This window comes from Colletotrichum truncatum, assembly GCF_014235925.2.
Source record: "Colletotrichum truncatum strain CMES1059 chromosome Unknown Contig_0001, whole genome shotgun sequence".
NCBI classification, from domain to species: Eukaryota; Fungi; Ascomycota; class Sordariomycetes; order Glomerellales; family Glomerellaceae; genus Colletotrichum; species Colletotrichum truncatum.
The window spans coordinates 8,707,043-8,724,780 of record NW_027222398.1 but is presented as its reverse complement, the minus strand read 5'-3'; the positions used below and the strand labels follow the sequence as shown (position 1 = coordinate 8,724,780).

General features: G+C 48.9%; 7 protein-coding genes across 7 annotated transcripts; 3 read left to right on the top strand and 4 right to left on the bottom strand.

The window, feature by feature from the left end:
• Positions 1-1,790: 1,790 nt before the first annotated feature.
• CTRU02_202402 (metallo-beta-lactamase superfamily protein) lies at positions 1,791-2,763 on the top strand (the record flags this gene model as incomplete). The annotated part of the gene is made up of 2 exons (XM_036719809.1): positions 1,791-1,854; positions 1,907-2,763. 2 exons carry the CDS (start codon positions 1,791-1,793, stop codon positions 2,761-2,763), a joined length of 921 nt encoding a protein of 306 aa, XP_036588512.1.
• Positions 2,764-2,871: 108 nt separating this feature from the next.
• Positions 2,872-4,596, bottom strand: CTRU02_202403 (uncharacterized protein; the record flags this gene model as incomplete). The annotated part of the gene is made up of 1 exon (XM_036719810.1): positions 2,872-4,596. One exon carries the CDS (start codon positions 4,594-4,596, stop codon positions 2,872-2,874), a length of 1,725 nt encoding a protein of 574 aa, XP_036588511.1.
• A 2,324-nt stretch (positions 4,597-6,920) lies between these two features.
• Positions 6,921-7,511, top strand: CTRU02_202401 (uncharacterized protein; the record flags this gene model as incomplete). Its single annotated transcript, XM_036719808.2, has 3 exons — positions 6,921-7,057; positions 7,111-7,263; positions 7,322-7,511. The coding sequence occupies 3 exons, from the start codon at positions 6,921-6,923 to the stop codon at positions 7,509-7,511; spliced, it is 480 nt and encodes a 159-aa protein (XP_036588510.2).
• A 324-nt stretch (positions 7,512-7,835) lies between these two features.
• On the bottom strand, positions 7,836-9,749 carry CTRU02_202400 (saponin hydrolase precursor; the record flags this gene model as incomplete). The annotated part of the gene is made up of 1 exon (XM_036719807.1): positions 7,836-9,749. The coding sequence occupies one exon, from the start codon at positions 9,747-9,749 to the stop codon at positions 7,836-7,838; it is 1,914 nt and encodes a 637-aa protein (XP_036588509.1).
• Positions 9,750-10,925: 1,176 nt separating this feature from the next.
• On the bottom strand, positions 10,926-12,536 carry CTRU02_202399 (Beta-xylosidase; the record flags this gene model as incomplete). Its single annotated transcript, XM_036719806.1, has 2 exons — positions 10,926-11,663; positions 11,754-12,536. The coding sequence occupies 2 exons, from the start codon at positions 12,534-12,536 to the stop codon at positions 10,926-10,928; spliced, it is 1,521 nt and encodes a 506-aa protein (XP_036588508.1).
• Positions 12,537-13,372: 836 nt separating this feature from the next.
• On the top strand, positions 13,373-15,198 carry CTRU02_202398 (sugar transporter; the record flags this gene model as incomplete). The annotated part of the gene is made up of 6 exons (XM_036719805.1): positions 13,373-13,571; positions 13,636-14,044; positions 14,104-14,282; positions 14,348-14,809; positions 14,882-14,918; positions 14,982-15,198. 6 exons carry the CDS (start codon positions 13,373-13,375, stop codon positions 15,196-15,198), a joined length of 1,503 nt encoding a protein of 500 aa, XP_036588507.1.
• Positions 15,199-15,821: 623 nt separating this feature from the next.
• CTRU02_202397 (uncharacterized protein) lies at positions 15,822-17,411 on the bottom strand (the record flags this gene model as incomplete). The annotated part of the gene is made up of 1 exon (XM_036719804.1): positions 15,822-17,411. The coding sequence occupies one exon, from the start codon at positions 17,409-17,411 to the stop codon at positions 15,822-15,824; it is 1,590 nt and encodes a 529-aa protein (XP_036588506.1).
• Positions 17,412-17,738: the final 327 nt, after the last annotated feature.

Sequence of the window (17,738 nt, the reverse complement as noted above, 5' to 3'; positions counted from 1 at the left end):
CGACAAATGAACTAGAGACCTATGCCTCAACGCTTGCTGGTATATCGCTGCGAAGTCTCATGGCAATTGTGGCGAGATTTGACTTAGAGACTCTTCAATTGGACGCAGTCAACGCATTTACACATGCCACAATTGATGAGGAAGTCTATGTTTGGTTTCCTCCAGGATTCAGACAAGAGGGATACTGTCTTGCCCTGCGAAAAGCACTATATGGATTGAGACGAAGCCCACTGCTATGGCAAAAGAATCTGGAGAGATCATTCAAGAAGCTTGGCCTTATCCCACTCCAAGAAGATGACTGTATCTACACCAATCAATACTTCATAGTATTCCACTTTGTGGACGATATTGGGGTTATATACCATAAAAAGCATGAAACCAAAGTAAAAGAAGCAGTTCAACAACTCAAAAAGGAGTATGAAATGAAAGATATGGGAGAATTGAGTATCTTCCTAGGAGTCAGAATAATAAGAGAACGAAAAACCCGTCAACTATGGATGAGTCTCGACAACTATATATCTAAGGTCACTGAAGAATTCAAGATCAGAACCTCAACCAAGCGACGCCAAACACCTATGGCAATAGATAACCTGGTCCCAAGTCCTGGTCAGGCTACGCCAGAGGAAATCAACTACTATCAACGGAAGGTTGGATCAATCAACTATGCTGGAGTGATTGGCAGACCAGATATAGCTCGAACAAGCTCGAGACTAGCAGAATTCCTATCAAATCCATCTTCTGAACACCAGAAAGCAGCATATGAATGCTTACAATATCTTGAGGACAACAAATACCTCGCTATCGAGTTCAACTGCAAAGGGAAAGGAGTCCTCTACTGCGCCTCAGACGCTTCATTCGCTGATGACTCTGTCACTCGAAAAAGCACTCAAGGATATGTGATGATGCTATTCGGAGGTCCAATTCATTGGAAAGCAGTCAAACAACGAAGAGTAGTCACTTCAAGCACAGAAGCTGAGCTTGCTGCTTTGACAGCAGCCACAAGAGAATATATGGCAACCATTCGACTCATGGAACAATTGAATCTCCAATTAGATGATAAATACATCATGCAATGCGACAATAAGCAAACTCTTCGACTATTGATTGCTGAAAGACCCCAAGCGACTAGCAAATTACGCCATATCAATATCAACAACTTATGGCTTCGCCAGGAATTACAGAAGGGATCAATTGACTTTCAATGGGTTCCAACCAACGAAATGGTGGCAGACGGTATGACTAAAGCAATGCCAGCCCAAAAACACAACCACTTTATCGCCCAATTGGGTATGGCGAATATTGAACATTTGATCGAGAAGAACGCAGTATGAATCTGGAATTTGGTAGTAAGTATACGGAGTTCTGAATAGTATCATTTCTGTATTTGAATGAGAATACAGAGAATCAACCTACAACAGGTTGCCTCTCTGAGGGGGTGTGTCACACGGACCACTGCATATATCGGGGCATGCATTCAACCCATGCACCCGGCTATTGTTTCCCATATAAAACTAACGGGGATGTCATTTTGTGCATGAAAACCTTCAAATCGGTAATTACCGAATAGACGGTTATATAATCAACCCAATAACCCCTAGACAGTCTCTAATGAATGGAAGCATCTTTTTTTACCCCATAAGTGGTGGGCAAATTGACTGCGTGACACCTTCCTCTTGGAGAACGAAAAGCTCGGAAAGAGAGCGTTGTTCGATCTTGGTGTTCGCAAGGATTACTGGAACTTACCAAAGGCTGTCCAGCAGCTCATTGGTGAGGGTTGTGTGATCTTTGGAATGAGGGTTGACAACGGTATCGATGAAGTCCTTCAGGAGGGCGGTGTTGACCTAAACTCCATTGGTAAGTCGAGCCCACAGCTTTATTGGATCTCGCTAACAAGTGATGTCGTAAGATTATTGCATCTGGTCTCACGCTCACTTCGACCATCGTGGTGACGTCTCCGTCTTTCCAAAGTCCACCTCCCTAATCGTCGGCCCTGGGTATCTCTCCGACAAGGAGAGACACGGAGGCGTTGGCGACCCTGAGGCGGCGCCAGAGTTTGAAGGTAGGCCTTTGAGAGAAGCCCAGTTTGACAGCGATTTGAAGATTGGCAAGTTCCGAGCCCAAGATTTCTTCGGCGATGGCTCGCTCTATCTTCTTGATGCTCCTGGTCATCAACCAGAGCATATTTGTGCCCTGGCTCGTACGACTCCATCATCGGCGCCAGAGGGTTCTACATTCGTCTTCTTGGGTGGCGATATTTGCCATTTCGCAGGCGTCTTCCGGCCGGCGCCAGAGGCTCCATTACCAGATGAGATACCCGCTGACGCCATCTCGAAGCGTCACGACTGGGCCTCCAGGTCTGTATGTCCGTGTACTTTCTTCACACCTCATCACCCCAATGCGAAAGATGAAGATTCTGCTCGCACGACTTCATGGTACAAGCTCCCGGAGGGACGCCATACTGTATACACAGACCTCGAGGTAGCCGCAGACTCAGTGTCGAAAATGAGTGAGCTTGATGTGATGGACAATGTCATGGTCTGTCTCGCACATGATTCTAGTCTCCTGGACATTATGCCGGTGTTCAACAAGCAGCCTGGAAAAGACATAAACAAGTGGAAGTCGGAAGGTTGGAAGGCAAAGACATACTGGAGTTGGCTGAGTGAGGTGGCTGTTGATGGAAAGAAGGCTCAGGAGCCTGTTGTGGAGGGCTTTTGGAAGGACGGCAAACAGTGGGACTATGAGGCACATAAAGCTTCTCTATGACATATTGAAGAAACACATGTTTCGATGATCGCTACATGGACATTTTTAGACACCCAGTCGGTCTAGAATAGGGAAAAGGGTATCTCAAATACAAATGACCAACGACAATTAATCTGAAAGTTCGATTACTTCCACTCCAGCCCTCATTTCGGGATTCCGCTGCTCACTGGAGTTCCCGTCTTCCTGTCTGCTCGGTGCACTTGTTTGGGTCCCATCCTCTTTCAGGCTTGGGGACGAACAAGTACTGCTGGCTGAGCCGTTCCCACTGTCTGTATAATGAACATCACTCCTATCTCCCGGGCTAGTCATATCATTTCCGTCACTCGACACGTCTCCCATTTTAGGACAGTCCCTGTCGTCTCTTGCGATTTCTCTACTGTTCGTGGATACAGGATCCCGTGTTGGAGTCTCCTGCTGTGCTGACTGATTAGAAATAGTTTGTGGTGTAGGTCCATTGTAGTCCGGCTTCTTCTCATAATCGATAGTGGTATCCGAATCCATGAGCTTCCACAAGCCTCCAGAGGAAAGCTGGGATATCGGTTTGGTAACGTGTTTATTCACCATCTGCATCTTATCCATCAAAAACAAGACGCTGACGACTGCCATCCAGGTTTTGTCCAAGGAAGAGGATGGCGATAAAAAGATTATCGTGAGTAATTCAGCTATGGCAACAATGCTCCAACGGTGTGGAAAGACTTCTTTCCACATGATAGCTGCATCGTATAAAATGTTATCAACTTTTGTAGGGGCTGTAAACAGGTGCCATCGTTTGGCAAAATTGCGACGATCGAAATCCATCTTTGCGTCCTCGAACCAAGGTTGGTTCTTCAGTCTTTCTTCCCAGCGGGGTAACAGCTTTCCATCGGCGGTCCATGGCTGTTTATCACAAAACTCTCGCCACCGGTGGAAGGCCTCGAGAGCAACGCGTTCGCTGACGATGTAATACTCTCTGTGTTGTGTTCCACAAATACAGCGGCGGTTGTATCGGAAATTCTCCAGCTCCTTGTGTATGAGCTTTTCTGCAAACCCTTTGAAGGGTATCTCCTGTGCTATCGCCTTTGGGTGCTCCTCGAACAAGCGGTGTTTGCACGTTGACATGATGCTGTTTGAACGATCTTTCATGTTTCCCGTTTCACCAATTTTGATAAGCTGGACATCATCCTGACTAATTACGTTGTAGAAGTAAAGAAAGCCCTTCTTTAAGTGTTGTGGTTTCTTTGGCCCCTCCCTGACAAACTTCGTGAGCTCGCGGTCGACCTGGGTTCCGGAGAGCTTTTTCTGGGGAGTGACAGGATTGCTCGCACTTCTCTCTGTAACAGTTGGGCGCTCGTTTCGTCTTTCCGTCTCGTCATGCAGCTCTGGTGAGGTATGCGCTATCGGTAGGGCTGGTCTGGGAAGTTTTGACGTTTCTACACTGAAGGTGCTATTTTCTAGTACAGTCATCTGTCGCAGTGGCGATAATGCTGGCTGTCTGGCCTCTTCCGAACGATTGGATTTAGTATGGCGGGGTCTCTTCTTGGTCGGCGTGTCCATTTCAACGTCCACTTCCTCAAGCTCTTCAGCTCGAAGTGGACTGCTGCTAATTGGTGCATTGTAAGACTCGACTTGCGCGGGAAGCTGAATCGAGGAGCGTCTCACTCGTGGCTGTTCGGGTGTAAAGCCAGAGGGAGTTGGCGCTAGCGGAGAAGAGTCTGGACCTGGCCAGGCAATTTTGGCAGCCTTGCGGCGGCGTCCGGGGGCCTTTTGCCTCGCGTATGGGTTTGAGGCAGGGCCAGGACCTCTAGAGCTGGATGGAGAAATAGTATTCTCTTCATTCAACGCGTCAGAGACCATGTTGCTACACAATGCAAGATAAGAAAGCGATACACGCAAAATGACGCCGATGACGGGAGCAAGTAAACTGGAGTGCTGGGGGGAGTTTTCTTTGACACGGAGTTTGGGGACACTTCTGTTTAAGTACCCCTGTATTGCATCTCTCTGGGATGCTTGCCATGGGTGATGCGAGTAATGAGCCCTTACAGGAGGCTGGGGCCGAGGGCGATTATGTTGGTTCAGAAGACTGCGCCAGTTTTACGATGCCTGCTCATGCATGCCTCGTTACACTTGTTCCAACCAACATAAAATGGGCAACTCTGATTGGGGGCCTTGTAACAACCCTGGCCTCAAACATGCAAATGGGCAATAGTTTCACTGCGGAGATGCTGCTCAAAGTGGCCGATGTGCGGGCCACGGTAACGCAATTGAGGCTATGGTACTGTATCGAGGAGTTCGCCGTATCTCTTCCAACAGTTAGAGTGATCTGCTGAGCTAGAAAATGTAACAAAAGAAGCGGGGTTCATTTGGTCAGAGGATGCAAGCAGATGCAGCTGGTCGGTGAGACTCCCAACTGAGGTAGGTAGGTAGTTGACCGACCACCACGCACGGCTCACTAAGCTCTTATCGTGGCATTAGAGGACCTGTTCTTCTTTATGAACAAGGAGACAACTGGTCCGATGAGCCGAATCTTCAATGTTGAGGCTTTTGTTTGATGCATGGTCACCAGCATTGAAAAAGTTTAAAGGTGGGATGTAGATTAGGGCCAAACAATGCGAATGGATTGCGTATTTCGACTTATCCGAGTCAACATGCTGGTAACTATTTCGGAACTTCAACTTTCACAATGAGGCTACGAGTCGTCCTGACTTTGGCGCCCTTTTCAGCCTTTCTCAAGCCCGGCAGCAACACAGACGGCCACGAACTTGTCCGTCAGGTGCACCCTACTTCTTCCAAAATTATCTAGCATGTGTGATGACAGTTCTGAGAATTAATATATATTTAAGACAGGTAGTCTGGGATGGGCCGACCAACCTCTAGATTCCACCTGATGAAAACCTGTCTAATCGTAACTGCTCACCAGCATCAGCCGCACTCAAGTACACTGACTGAAATTAACCGGGGCCGAAGTAAAACTTAAGAGCAGAGAACCACTAGCCCGTTCATAACTTATTCGAAGCTGTCAAAACTCTTGGCCCTTTCCGCGTCCGCGGACAAGCACTCACTCACTCGCTTTCAAGTATAGGCGGGGCCTTGCGACGCAACAGTTTCCATACGCAGCTTACCACGGCATTTCCTACAGCAAGCAGGTCTCAATTACATGAAATCACATTTCTCCATTACCGAGATAAGCTATATAGAGAAGCGGTTTCTCAAGAATCTTTCTGTGAATGTAGGGCTACTTTAGATCGTGGAGTTGGACTGTCAGGGACCGATCGCATATCTGCACCAACTGAAGACATCATTAATTCAATGAACAACAGTATATGGTTCCCCAAAATATAGTCGCGCAAATTCCTAGGTCTCTTTCAGAGCTCACATACATTGTATACGACGTCAAACGGCTCTCAACTTGATATGTTGCCAAGATTATGTCAACTAGGTAGGTTTAGTCGGGTAGGTAGGTATAGATGCTTAGGTAAAATTGCAATGCAGCATCTCTTGATAGGTGGCGTATAGTTAATTGGTTGCGGGTGACAGAGATGGGCTGACTGGTCAATATTATCGACCAGGTATCACTGCCTCCAACGATGATCTTTACCATGCTAATGTTACGATGCATGCCCCAGCCACAAAACGCTTGGAAAATTGTTCTAGAATCAGCAGTGATGTGTAGGTGTGGCTGTGGTAACAACGCGATAAGAGGCAACGAGCGTCTAGGAAAGGAAAGAAAGGCATAAGTAGGGTGGTATTCAATTGGAATGACGGCAGGCTGCATACGTATGGCCATTGCAAGGGGACGACCCCAGGCCGTATTCGCTGTCTTGCCACAGTGAGGACGACAAATTCTGTTTAATGAGGCGCAATCGCCCGGCTTGAGTGTCGTAGGGCTGCAATACGCTGTAAGGCGTACCGCTCTGGCGTCTAACTTGGGTGCCTACGTCGGCCAAGAGTATCCTGTGCTGTGCCGCAAGCTTGACGATGGCTGCGCACTGGAAGATGACAGTTATAAAGAATCCATGGCAGCCAGGCCACTCCAAGAGCTCTCTACTTAATACCATACTCACAGAAATAATTAGGCTCTTTGGACCCATTTTTTCAATTCTCAGGGGCATTTCAAGCAGCTTCAATTACGCTCAGTTGTCCAGACCATGATGCAACCACCGAAACCAGATGCGCCGCCTATGGCGTCACAGGACTTTCTTACCACCAAGGCACAAAACCCGGGGCCAGAGGCCAATAGGATGTCGACATCAACCACTGTGCGAGATTCCAGTGTAGACTTTACAAAGGAAGCCTCTTCCCAGATGGGCGGATCCAAGTAAGCTAATCAATCAGTCATGCAGCTAAGGTAGACACGACTGACTTCAATAGAACAAAGGGCACTCCTCCAAATGACCAGAAGCATACGGAAGACGTAACCAAGTTAGAAGACCTGAAAGGCGACTCGCCAAAGCTCATCGACTGTCCGTTCTGTAATAAAAGGACGACGACAACTATCCAAAAGACAGGCAGAGTCAGGCAGTTGTAAGTTGCACTAAGCACAAAAATCAGTGGTATGGCAGATACTAACATACCACATCAGTCTCCTTCGCGCAACAACCGGTATACTCTCCATGATCCTCCTGTTGAATCCATACGGGATGATGGGTTGGTGCATGAACATCCATTATTCTTGCTCCGAATGCAACAACAAGGTTGCAATACGGTCCAGCAAGGGTACTATAGAGGTTTTCAGGCCAGGGCAGAGTGCCACAGTATTACGTAAGGTGTAAACTGGCAGTAGTATTGCGAGAGATTCATTTTAGAAGAGCTGGAAAAGTGCCTTGGTGAGTAATTAGGAAGCGAGACGGATGTAATGATAGCCCAACCAAATACTTAGAAGCAGAAATCTTGATTAATGCCACGGCATGTTAATATAATTTAGGGGCTTGAGTCTTAAGATGTCCGTAAAAGACGGCAGATACACACAACTTTGAAGCAAGTCATATATTAGCTACTTACAATGCGCGCATAGCGATAGGCTAAATAAGACATTCACTCGCTGGCCTTCCTTTTTTCTCAGGAGACAGAAGCTTTTCTTAACGAAAGGTGTAGTACTAACCACCGTTAATCGGCTGAGTATAAATCTTGCCATTGACTACAGTCGTAAGAGTTCCATTCGCATCAAACTTGTTTACAAGGACATCAATGGTCAAGTGAAAACCGTTCGGACTTGTCTTCTTGGTGGCATTAACGTTGCCTTTTTGTTGGAGGTCGGAATACCAATCGATGTGGTTCAATGTTGCGCTCTGTGACTGGGAAGTAACGTTTTCAAACCCCTCAAGAAACGTCTCTCCATCATTAGAGAAGTTATTATAGCGGACTGCCACGCTGCTGATGGACGTGAGGTCGAATTGATTTGTAAATGTGACCTCCGCTAATCCAGATAGCTTACCCTTCAAAGTGTAGACACCTGGCGCTGGTTGTGGCCTCTCCGGCACGTCATCGCCTGGCAAATACGGCACTCCCCAGGGGACTACATCTGAAACTGGTGCAACAGGTGGGAGGATTTTGGGGGTTCGTGACGTGAAATTAGCCATCATCATCCTGTAGACTCTTCCACCGTCCGCCGTGGAGTTATAACAAGGGAGTGGGTTGGACCCGCCACAATCTGGGAATACGGTGAGAGCCTCCCAGTAGACCAACTTTGTTGCATCAGGCGACCACCTGGGGTCGGCTCTTCCATTCCATTCAGGATCGTTGATAGCACCACTCCCCGGAATCCCAAACGGCCCGTTGATCTTTTGGCCATAATATGACCCGCGATCACCCCAGCGGTCAACCAAGTAAGGTTGGAAGAAGCGACGATGGCCGTTGTTGCGGGTAGCTGATGTGATACTGGTACTTAACAGGTCCGTAATAGGTGGAATATTCCGCATTCCGGAGATGAACATTTGCCGGTCTGTGCCGCGTGTATCCATAATAGCAAACCACTCATCGTCGGGAGAGAAATCGATGGGATCGACATATTCAGGATGGCTCGTCAACCGTCGGACTGCACCAGTCTTTAAATCGGCGGCATACACGTCCAAGTTGGAAGACTCGTCTGGATATCCGACATACGTGATCTCCTTTCCCCGACCTGTGAAGCCCCTAAGTTCTCCAACAGAAATGGCTGATGGTGTCCACACCAGATTGTTTCCTTTGACCGAGATAGGCTGGACGCTATCTGGGTTGTACAGCCGTGTAACGTTGACTAAATCATAGCGAGGGCTGAGTGGTAAACCTGATTTCGGCGACTGATTAAATTGAAGTCGACTAAAGTAGCCGTATTGTGTCAACATGCCACCCAAGGTTGCGAAGGAGCTAAATCCCAAGTGTACATTATCGGGGTGAAGTCGAAGCTCTCGTATACTGCCACTTGGGCCTGAGCCGTCCGGAGTAACAGTCCAATGGATAGGATATAGAAATGTGTGCTTTGGTGTGCAATCTACGCTCGCCAGGCTATATTGCCCGCAATCTAATATGTTGGTGCCCACGAGCGCACGTTTGCCATCAACAAAAGATTGCGGGTAGTCCATAGCTTCAGTACGACCAACAGCATTTTCCGCAGGTAGGCCGCATGTCAAGCACTTCCAAGAGTCTCCATTGGGAAAGTGCGAGCCGTCCGTCTTTACGATAATGATCTGACTTCCGTGAAAAATGCTCGCTGGATCGGGGGCAGGGGGAGCACCGGCATACTCGACGTATGCAAGCACGTGTTTGCCATCGGGCAGGAAGCTCCCTGATTCGAAATGAGCCGTTCGCAAAATGCACCCTGTTTTCCTTGGATTAAGGCTGGAGTCACACGAGCCGGCCTCATCGTTGGATGTGACTGGGGGCAATGGTAACTCGACAACCTTGACAGGCTCTGGCTCGGGCGGAGGAGGAATAGAAGGGGCAACCGTCGACGACTCCACAAGATACGGAGCTGCCGAGATGATTGCACCTAATTGCAGAACAATGATGAAGATGTTGTGTTTGAACAACATGTCTGTAACAAGATTTGCAAGCAAAGGTAGGTAGTTTGGTGACTAAGACGGTAATCTACGGGTCAAAAGTCATATCTACACGAACAATGAACCAGTATTTATACTTCAAAATTGTTTATGGCTTAGACGCCTAAAGCTATTCAGAAGTCTTCCCTGTAGCAGAGGACCAACCCCCCACACCCTCCCCCCTTGAGCAGATGATCGCCCCGACATAAGCCTAACGTCCTGGTACGGCTGCTACAGTGATGAGAGACTCTTACCATGACCCAACAGATACACCCTCTCGTCCTCGAGAATCTTAGTTCTTCCGCCCAAAAGCCAGAACATTACGCAGAGAAGAAAGGGAACGGGGATAGGAGGGCCTGGCCGGACCACTCAGGGATTTTCAGGGATGTCTGTGGGGTAATGGACAGCACAGATTCCAGTTGCGGAATACGCCATGTTCGTGCGGGATTTGGTCGGCTTGGTTGGTCGAGCGTAACGAAATATTTGCCGATGCCGTAAATGTATTCAGAATTCAATAATGCGTGCATGAGGAGCGTCAAGGGTTCTTCTTTCTGATGGCCCCCCACACACGTAGTCTCTTCTCCGCACTGAACATCTCTGGAAGGGATGATCACGAGTTTATTTCACAGAAGGACTCCTACCACACTTCTTGTAGTCGTGTGATACACGCGCGAGATAACCGGCAAAAGCACGAGAAAGGCTGCTAATAATTTCCCGATGGTCGAGCCGATACGATGATTAGGAGAGCACAATGTAACCAGCCTCTTGGATTCGGCTGAGATCAGACCGAGCTTGGGTAGCCCTTAAACTCGACCTCGATTATCGTAACTCACACAACACAGGCACCATTTTTGGTGTTCTTGACAACAAATACGAATGTTATTATCCTGGGGCTGAGAAGTTTATCGTTTGGAGGCTAAAAGACTGTGAGAGTTTGTGGCCGTTCCAAACAACCCCAGTGCGGTTGTTCTTGCTCCCAGTTTAGCACGGTCCTAGACTCGATATACGTGTCATTTGACAGGATATTGTCAATATCTAATTGTTCACTTCAATTTCAAAGAAGAAGGTGTCCAAGTGTGTGATATATTCAATTCTTTAATGGCGGTCCATAATCCGCAAGCTATTACAGACGTGGCTTGATTCGGAACATCGAACGATGCAATCTTAGCTTTACTGCGAAGCAGAACCATATCCTACTGGTCTATATATGAAATAGTCAAAGCTCGCAGTGAGTTCTGTCCCGTTCAGGTCAGAACATGCTACTCCGACAAATGCACCCGTGAAGCTCTCTTGTTTTGGGGATCCCCCACACTCATCAGAGAGGATAGAGGCGTCGAACACAGGTCCATACTTGTTCAGCGGTTCCCCCTCCCCAAGTGCATAGTAGAATTGGAGTTCATTCTCGCGAATCTTGAGGGCAAGCTTGACCTTGCCTTCCTGGGGAATGCGCATCGGCTCGATGAGTGGCCGCTGGAGCCAACCATCAGGCCAAGAAGCCTCAGAGGTTAAAATCATTAACTCCTTCTGCCCGTCTGAATGTGCTGTTACAACAAGGTAAAAGAAATTGTATCGTGAGTAGTACGCGGTTAGACCCGCAAACTGTCTTTCGTCGGAGGGGTTGTACTCAATCACTGTCTCTGCGTCGTAAGAAAAGTGTGTTTGTCGCCTTGCAACTAGGGCTTGCTCAAACCAAGACCCAATAGACTCCCTACCGAGTAGCACGAGCTTGTTATTCTGGAGTGTAAAGATTCGACCAGTGTCTGGCGTCCGTAACCACTGAAAGTCTTTATGTAAGGTATCATCGAATTGGTAGCATTGCTCTGCCCAGAAGGAGTCTTCCTCATGGACGGCGGGCAAGTCCACAAACAACGATGGAACAGGGCCATTCTTGACATATAGCCAATCATCCTGACCCCAATAAGCTTCCTGGATGGCTGTCTCACGGCCCAAAATGCATCAACGGGTGTTTTTAGTCGGTCGGCTGGCAAGGTGAACTACATATGTTCTGCCCTCCGGAGTTTCAACGATATCGCCATGTCCAGCTCGCTGCAGCTCCGCGGACGGGGTGTCCTTGGCAGTGAGAATATGCTTTTGTGGGTGCGTCTCGTATGGCCCAGATATGCAGCGGGATCGAGCCATAGTACAAGCGTGTCGATAACCTGTGCCCCCTTCGGCAACAAGAAGGAAGTAAAATCCATTTCTCTTGTAGAGGTGTGGCCCTTCAGCCAGTTTAAGGTCGGTCCCCTGGTAGATGTTCGTTTTTGGGCCGAATAGCCGCCCTGACTTGGGATCAAACTCTTGCAAAACGATTCCTGCAAACGCATGAGGCCGATGGCGGTGATCCCAGATCATGTTAACAACCCATTTTCGACCGTTATCGTCATGAAACAGCGATGGGTCAAATCCAGACGAATTTATATAGAGAGGCTCAGACCAAGGTCCCTCGATCGTTGGAGCGTGGACGATGTAGTTGTGGGTATCTTTGAAAGAACCGTCTTTGCGCTTAACATCCGTGTAGACTAGCCAAAATGAGTGTCCGTCATGGGTAAGGCAAGGGGCCCAGACACCGCAACTATCAGGGCTTCCCCTCAAATCAAGTTGGCTTTTACGATTAAGGGGACGAGTGATAAGACTCCAGTTTGCGAGGTCCTTGGAGTGATGTATCTGCACACCGGGATACCACTCAAACGTGGAAGTAGCGATGTAATAGTCATCGCCAACGCGCAGAACAGATGGATCCGGGTTGAAGCCAGGCAAGATGGGGTTTTGAACTTGAGGCATTGTAACATTGGACGAGCAGATTGGCAAGCTTCCAAGGTAACACCAGATTGTCCAAGAACTTTTAGAGTCCTGATATAGTGTTGGAAAACAGAGGAGTCTTCTACCTTTCTCCCGGCTCTACGTGAAGGCGGCCCTAAACCACCCGCTTATTGACCGTAATTAGGTACTTCATGGGTTCACAGTAAGGATGTATGTATGGTGCGGGGTCGGTGGCCAGGCCAAGGGCGTATTATTGGCGTCTTGGAAAGAAGACTACTAATAGTGGGCTGTTCGTTTGTCCGCAAGTCGCATGACTTCTCATCAGTCAGTCGGCTATGCGGGCAACATAGTTGGGGAATAAGAGGCTTATGCAGGAGTCCAACAATTTATTGGGACTAGTAGGATGGTGCTTTCAGAGAAACTAATGCGCCAAGAGTACTGGCACAATCCCCCGCATAATCCGCAATAGCATGCATGATATGTGGGGGATAAGAATTGTAAGCCGCAACGCTTGGCAATGTTGCCGGCCTTGCGCACAGCTCATTGGATACAGGGAGTGCCACCAGACCCTAAATATTTTAACCTCCTATGCCTAGTCGACGCCAACATTGGGAATCCAAAAAGTGCGTGAGTTTGTCGCCCTGTTAATCCTTGTATTCATATTACAAATATTGGGGAAGACTTTCGGCAAAAGAGGTAGAATAGGCTAAAGCTTAATAGCTTGTCAGTTAGTATTGAGTGTCACTTCGGATGGTATAAGTTGGCAAAAACATCCGAGATCTTTGGGTTGAATTAACACATCTTACACCCACATTTGATAACCTCTTTGAATCCCATACAACTGAAATACGGAATCAATGACCATCAGCAAGGAGAAACTGTACCTCTGGTACGTATGCTTGATAGGAGCAACATGCATGATGCTCAACGGCTATGATTCCTCCTCTTTCAACGCTGTTCAAGGCTCAGACAATTTCATGGACTATTTCCACAACCCTAGTCCCGGAGTCATTGGTTCGATCAACACAGCGTATACTGTAGGCGGCATTCTATCTGGTGAGTCAGCGGCGTTAATCTTTTTTTGAAAAATTTGGGCTACCACTGACGAGAACGCAAACAGGATTCTTCATCTCTGCGCAAATTTCCGACCGATTTGGCCGAAAGTGGGCCATGATTACGGGCTCCTTTCTCATCATCATTTCCTCCTTAGTCGCCGCCTTCACCCCACGCGATATTGGTGGTTTTGTTGCGAGTCGAGCCATTACAGGTATCGGGCAAGGCATTGCTTTGCCTGCCGGTCCCGTCTACATCAACGAGATGGCTCCTGCGGAGATCCGAGGCATGCTCATGAGTTTCTGGCAGATTTTCTTCGGCATTGGTGCTTTCTTGGCTTATTGGATCAACTATGCTTGCACCAAGAACGCAGACCGCCTAGGCGACTGGGACTGGAGGATCGTCATGCTCTTCCAAATCCTTGCCCCTACAATCATCATCGTAGGTCTACAGTTTTGTCCCGAAAGCCCTCGATGGTATGTTATAGTTTGCAATCCTTCCTGTCGGTCGCAAATCTAACTTATTGCCTGCTTAGGTATATGCAGAATGATCGCGCGGAGGAGGCGGCAAAGACGTTATCTAGGATTCGTAGCGACCCTGGACAGGTTCAAATGGAAATCCAGGAAATTAGTGCGGCAATTGCCTATGAGAAGACGACCATTTCCGGACAATGGGCGCCTCTGTGGAAGGACAAGACCGTCCGACGCAGGTTCTGTATGATTTCCTCCCCTTTCTCTTCCTCTCTCTCTAGAGCCTGGATTAACCAACCAGCGGTGTAGTGCTGGCCGTCGGTTTGAACATTGGACAACAATTCACCGGCCAAGGATCTCTGACCACGTATTCGACCATCATCTACAAACAGGTATTCATAGACAACTCGGAGATTCAGTTGATCAATGCCTTGAATGGAACGCTCGGTATCATCTTCACCCTCAATGCCACTTGGATGGCTGATCGCTGGGGTCGTCGAGTCCTACTTCTTATTGGCGCCGCAGGTATGGGTTTAGCTATGATTGCCGCTGCAGCTACTGTAACAGAAACTCCAAGTGGCCCAGGGGGTGTCAAGGAGAGACCAGTGGGCATAGCAACAGTTTTTCTAATGTTCTTCTTTGCTCTATTCTACAAACCTTCATGGGGAGCAACTGTATGGATCTGGACGTCTGAGATCTTCTCCATGAACGTTCGAGCGCAAGCAATCGCCATGGCCTCCCAGTCTCAGGCTGTTTCAAGCACCATCCTACGTACGGTATTTTTCAGTTTTTTGTCTTTTAGACATTCATAAGCCATGATGCTAATGTAATATTGCGGCGCAGAGCAGATCTTCCCAATTTTTCTGGACAAAAAGGGATTGTAAGTAAAGTATTCCAATCCCTGAGCCACCTCTCTAATCGCTTGACTAACTTTCGTCTCAAGTTACGCCATGTATATGTTTGGTGGAATCAATGTTGTTCTCTTCACCTACGTCTGGTTCTTGATTCCCGAGACCAAGGGCGTTGCTCTGGAGCGGATGGACACTATATTCGGCGGTATCGACCATTCCGACAAAGGCAACGCGATACTCTCTCATGATTTTGAGGAGGCCAGAGTCGAAACCAACGAGAAACGAAAACATTCGGCTGAAGTTGTGTAACTTGCTACGTGAGAACTAGTGGCTATACTGGCTCTGCTCACCCTTGGCTGCCACGGATGCAGTTAGAAACCAACAGCCCAGGAGCGTGAGTTGATATCGTTCTTCTCGAGTGCGTGGGTACCAGGAGGCTCTACACATTTGCAATCAAGACAGCACACAAGTATGTACCTTAGTCTAAACTATCAGATCAATACAAGCCTACAATCGCTAGTTTTGGTGATGAAGGACAAGACGAATCTTTTTTATTACCTCTGAAAAACCCAAGACTCATTCTATTAGTATATTTTATACGTCCGTGTGAAAGTGGCGGATGTCTTCATAGAAGCGAGCGAGACCCCATAGCGCTGCATGTAGATCGATCATCCAAGTCTTTGGAACAAGTGAGGCTCAATTTCGCCGATGCTAGTTCGAATGAATGGGTATTTATAGGTTCGTTGGCTGTAAACACTTGAAAGCGCGCCGCCAGTGTACATTTTACAGGTTCTTTTGTCATGAACTTCCTAGCCATTTAAGGGGAAAGAATATTCTTTTAGGGGGGTTGGATGTTGTTCTTTTTTTTTTTCGTTCACTCATGGGTGTGAAATGACAATACCCTTTCCCACCATCACTAATCGTTCCGTTTTCTATGCTTTTCCCCCCCAAAATCCTTGGAGAATCTTAGCGCCGACATCGCTCCGTTCTTGCAGTACCGCGTTAACCTCATGGATACGAATGTGATTGACGGTTTCGTATGCCTTTTCGTCCAGGGGTAGGTGATATTCGAGGAGAAACTTGACCAACCAGCTATCAAACCTGTACGGTTGCGGCGTGGTGCTCTGCAGGCAGGCCTCCTGGAATACGGTCAAGCGCCTCACGGTAAGCTCGAGAGACGGCCAGTACCGGCTCAAGTTCTCGAGGGTCTCCAGATTGGACTGTAAACCCATTCGGGCTTCCGCTAGTTCTCCATCACTACCGAAGAGTAGCGTATGGAGAAGAACCGACGACGATATGGCAGCATTGTGGCCTACTCCGGGGTGCAGAGTCTCGCATTGGCCCAGGTCTCTGGCGACCCGGATGAGGGCGCTCTGGTCGTTTGCGTATTGCTTACAGCGTTGGGCAAGCTCAGCCGTGGCGGCGTTGGTGACGCGGCTGGGATCGAGGTACTGGTACAGCAGCAGGGTCCCGTAGTGGTTAAGGCCTTGGTGAAGGGCAACAAAAGTTCCACCTAAGCCCCGGTCCCGGTGGCTGCACAGGTTAGCCAGGCTGTACCTGACGTCGGGCGGAAGGTCGTCCTGCCACTTGTTCAGGGCCTGGTAGAGGCACATAACCCTCTTTTCGGTGGCGGCGTCAATGGCGGATGACGATACCGATGCAGTGTGCTTGGCGATCTGCCGGTTGAGGTCCTGAATGGGGCCAAAGATCTCGGCCAGGGTAATCATGTGAGCCCATAAGCCGGGCTTAGGACGTTGCTGTTCGCTAGACTGAAGCAGCAGGTGGGCGGGCTGGTGGAAGACGGCCTCATCCATAGGCAGGTCGACAGCATGATCTAAACCCTTCATCTGGTTGGGCAGACCGTTGCCTGCGGAGCACCATTGGTCGGCCATGAAAAGGGTCCACCAGATGCGGCGCTTGACTTCCTGGACTACGACAGGCTCAGATTGCGGCATGTTGAGGTGGAGCATCTGAGCCATGCGGATGCCGATATTGAGATACAGAACCTCTAGCGAGAACCGCAAGGAGGCTGCGGCGAGGTGGGCCAGGAGGATACATGCCTGGATGTTATCAAGACAGACGATTTCAATATCGACGTGCAGGTGGCGCCGGGCCCGTTCAAACAAGGGTTCGGCCATGGCAAAGATGGCCTTGTCTGAGGAAAGGCGGGCGCCATAGCTCAGCAGGGCGTAGTATGTGCTGGGGTGTAGCTGTTTATGGCGTACGTCGGCCCGCAGTGTTGGTACATGAAAGATGGAGTGTGGTCGGTCGTGGATGTATTGGATGTAGGCCTCGACCAAGGCCTCGGCCACTTCACCGGAGACAAACTCCGCCTGGGTCGGATCCGCCGGTATTCTTTCACCGGTGGCATGACTAGGAGGGGGAGGAGGGGGGGTCGGGGACGGTCCTAGTGAACAGTCAAGCTCGTTGCGTTGGCATTGTGAGCACGACTTTCCACGCCGTGGCTGCCAGCACTTGCGTTTGCTGATCCTACAGCTCGTACATGCCGTTGCTGTCTTCATTTGGAGAACCGAAGTAGATGGAACAACAAGGGCAAAAGTAAAAGCGAAAGGGTGTACCCCACTGGTAGGCGCAAGCCAGCACGACCTAGGTACAATTGACCAGACGTCGGAAAACCGAAGCTGAGAAAGCCGATCAGCGCACCCTACCGGGGCAGCCCGGCCGAGATCGGATTCTGTTCAAGCCAACTTTTCCCAAATACTCAGCAGTCAGCTACAGCCAACGCCTCCGTATGGCAAATCGCGTCGTCTTTTTCAAGGGCAGATGTGAGAAAATCAAAGCACCACCTCTGGCCAGGGTTAAGCCAGTCAGCCCCTTTGGCGGTGGGG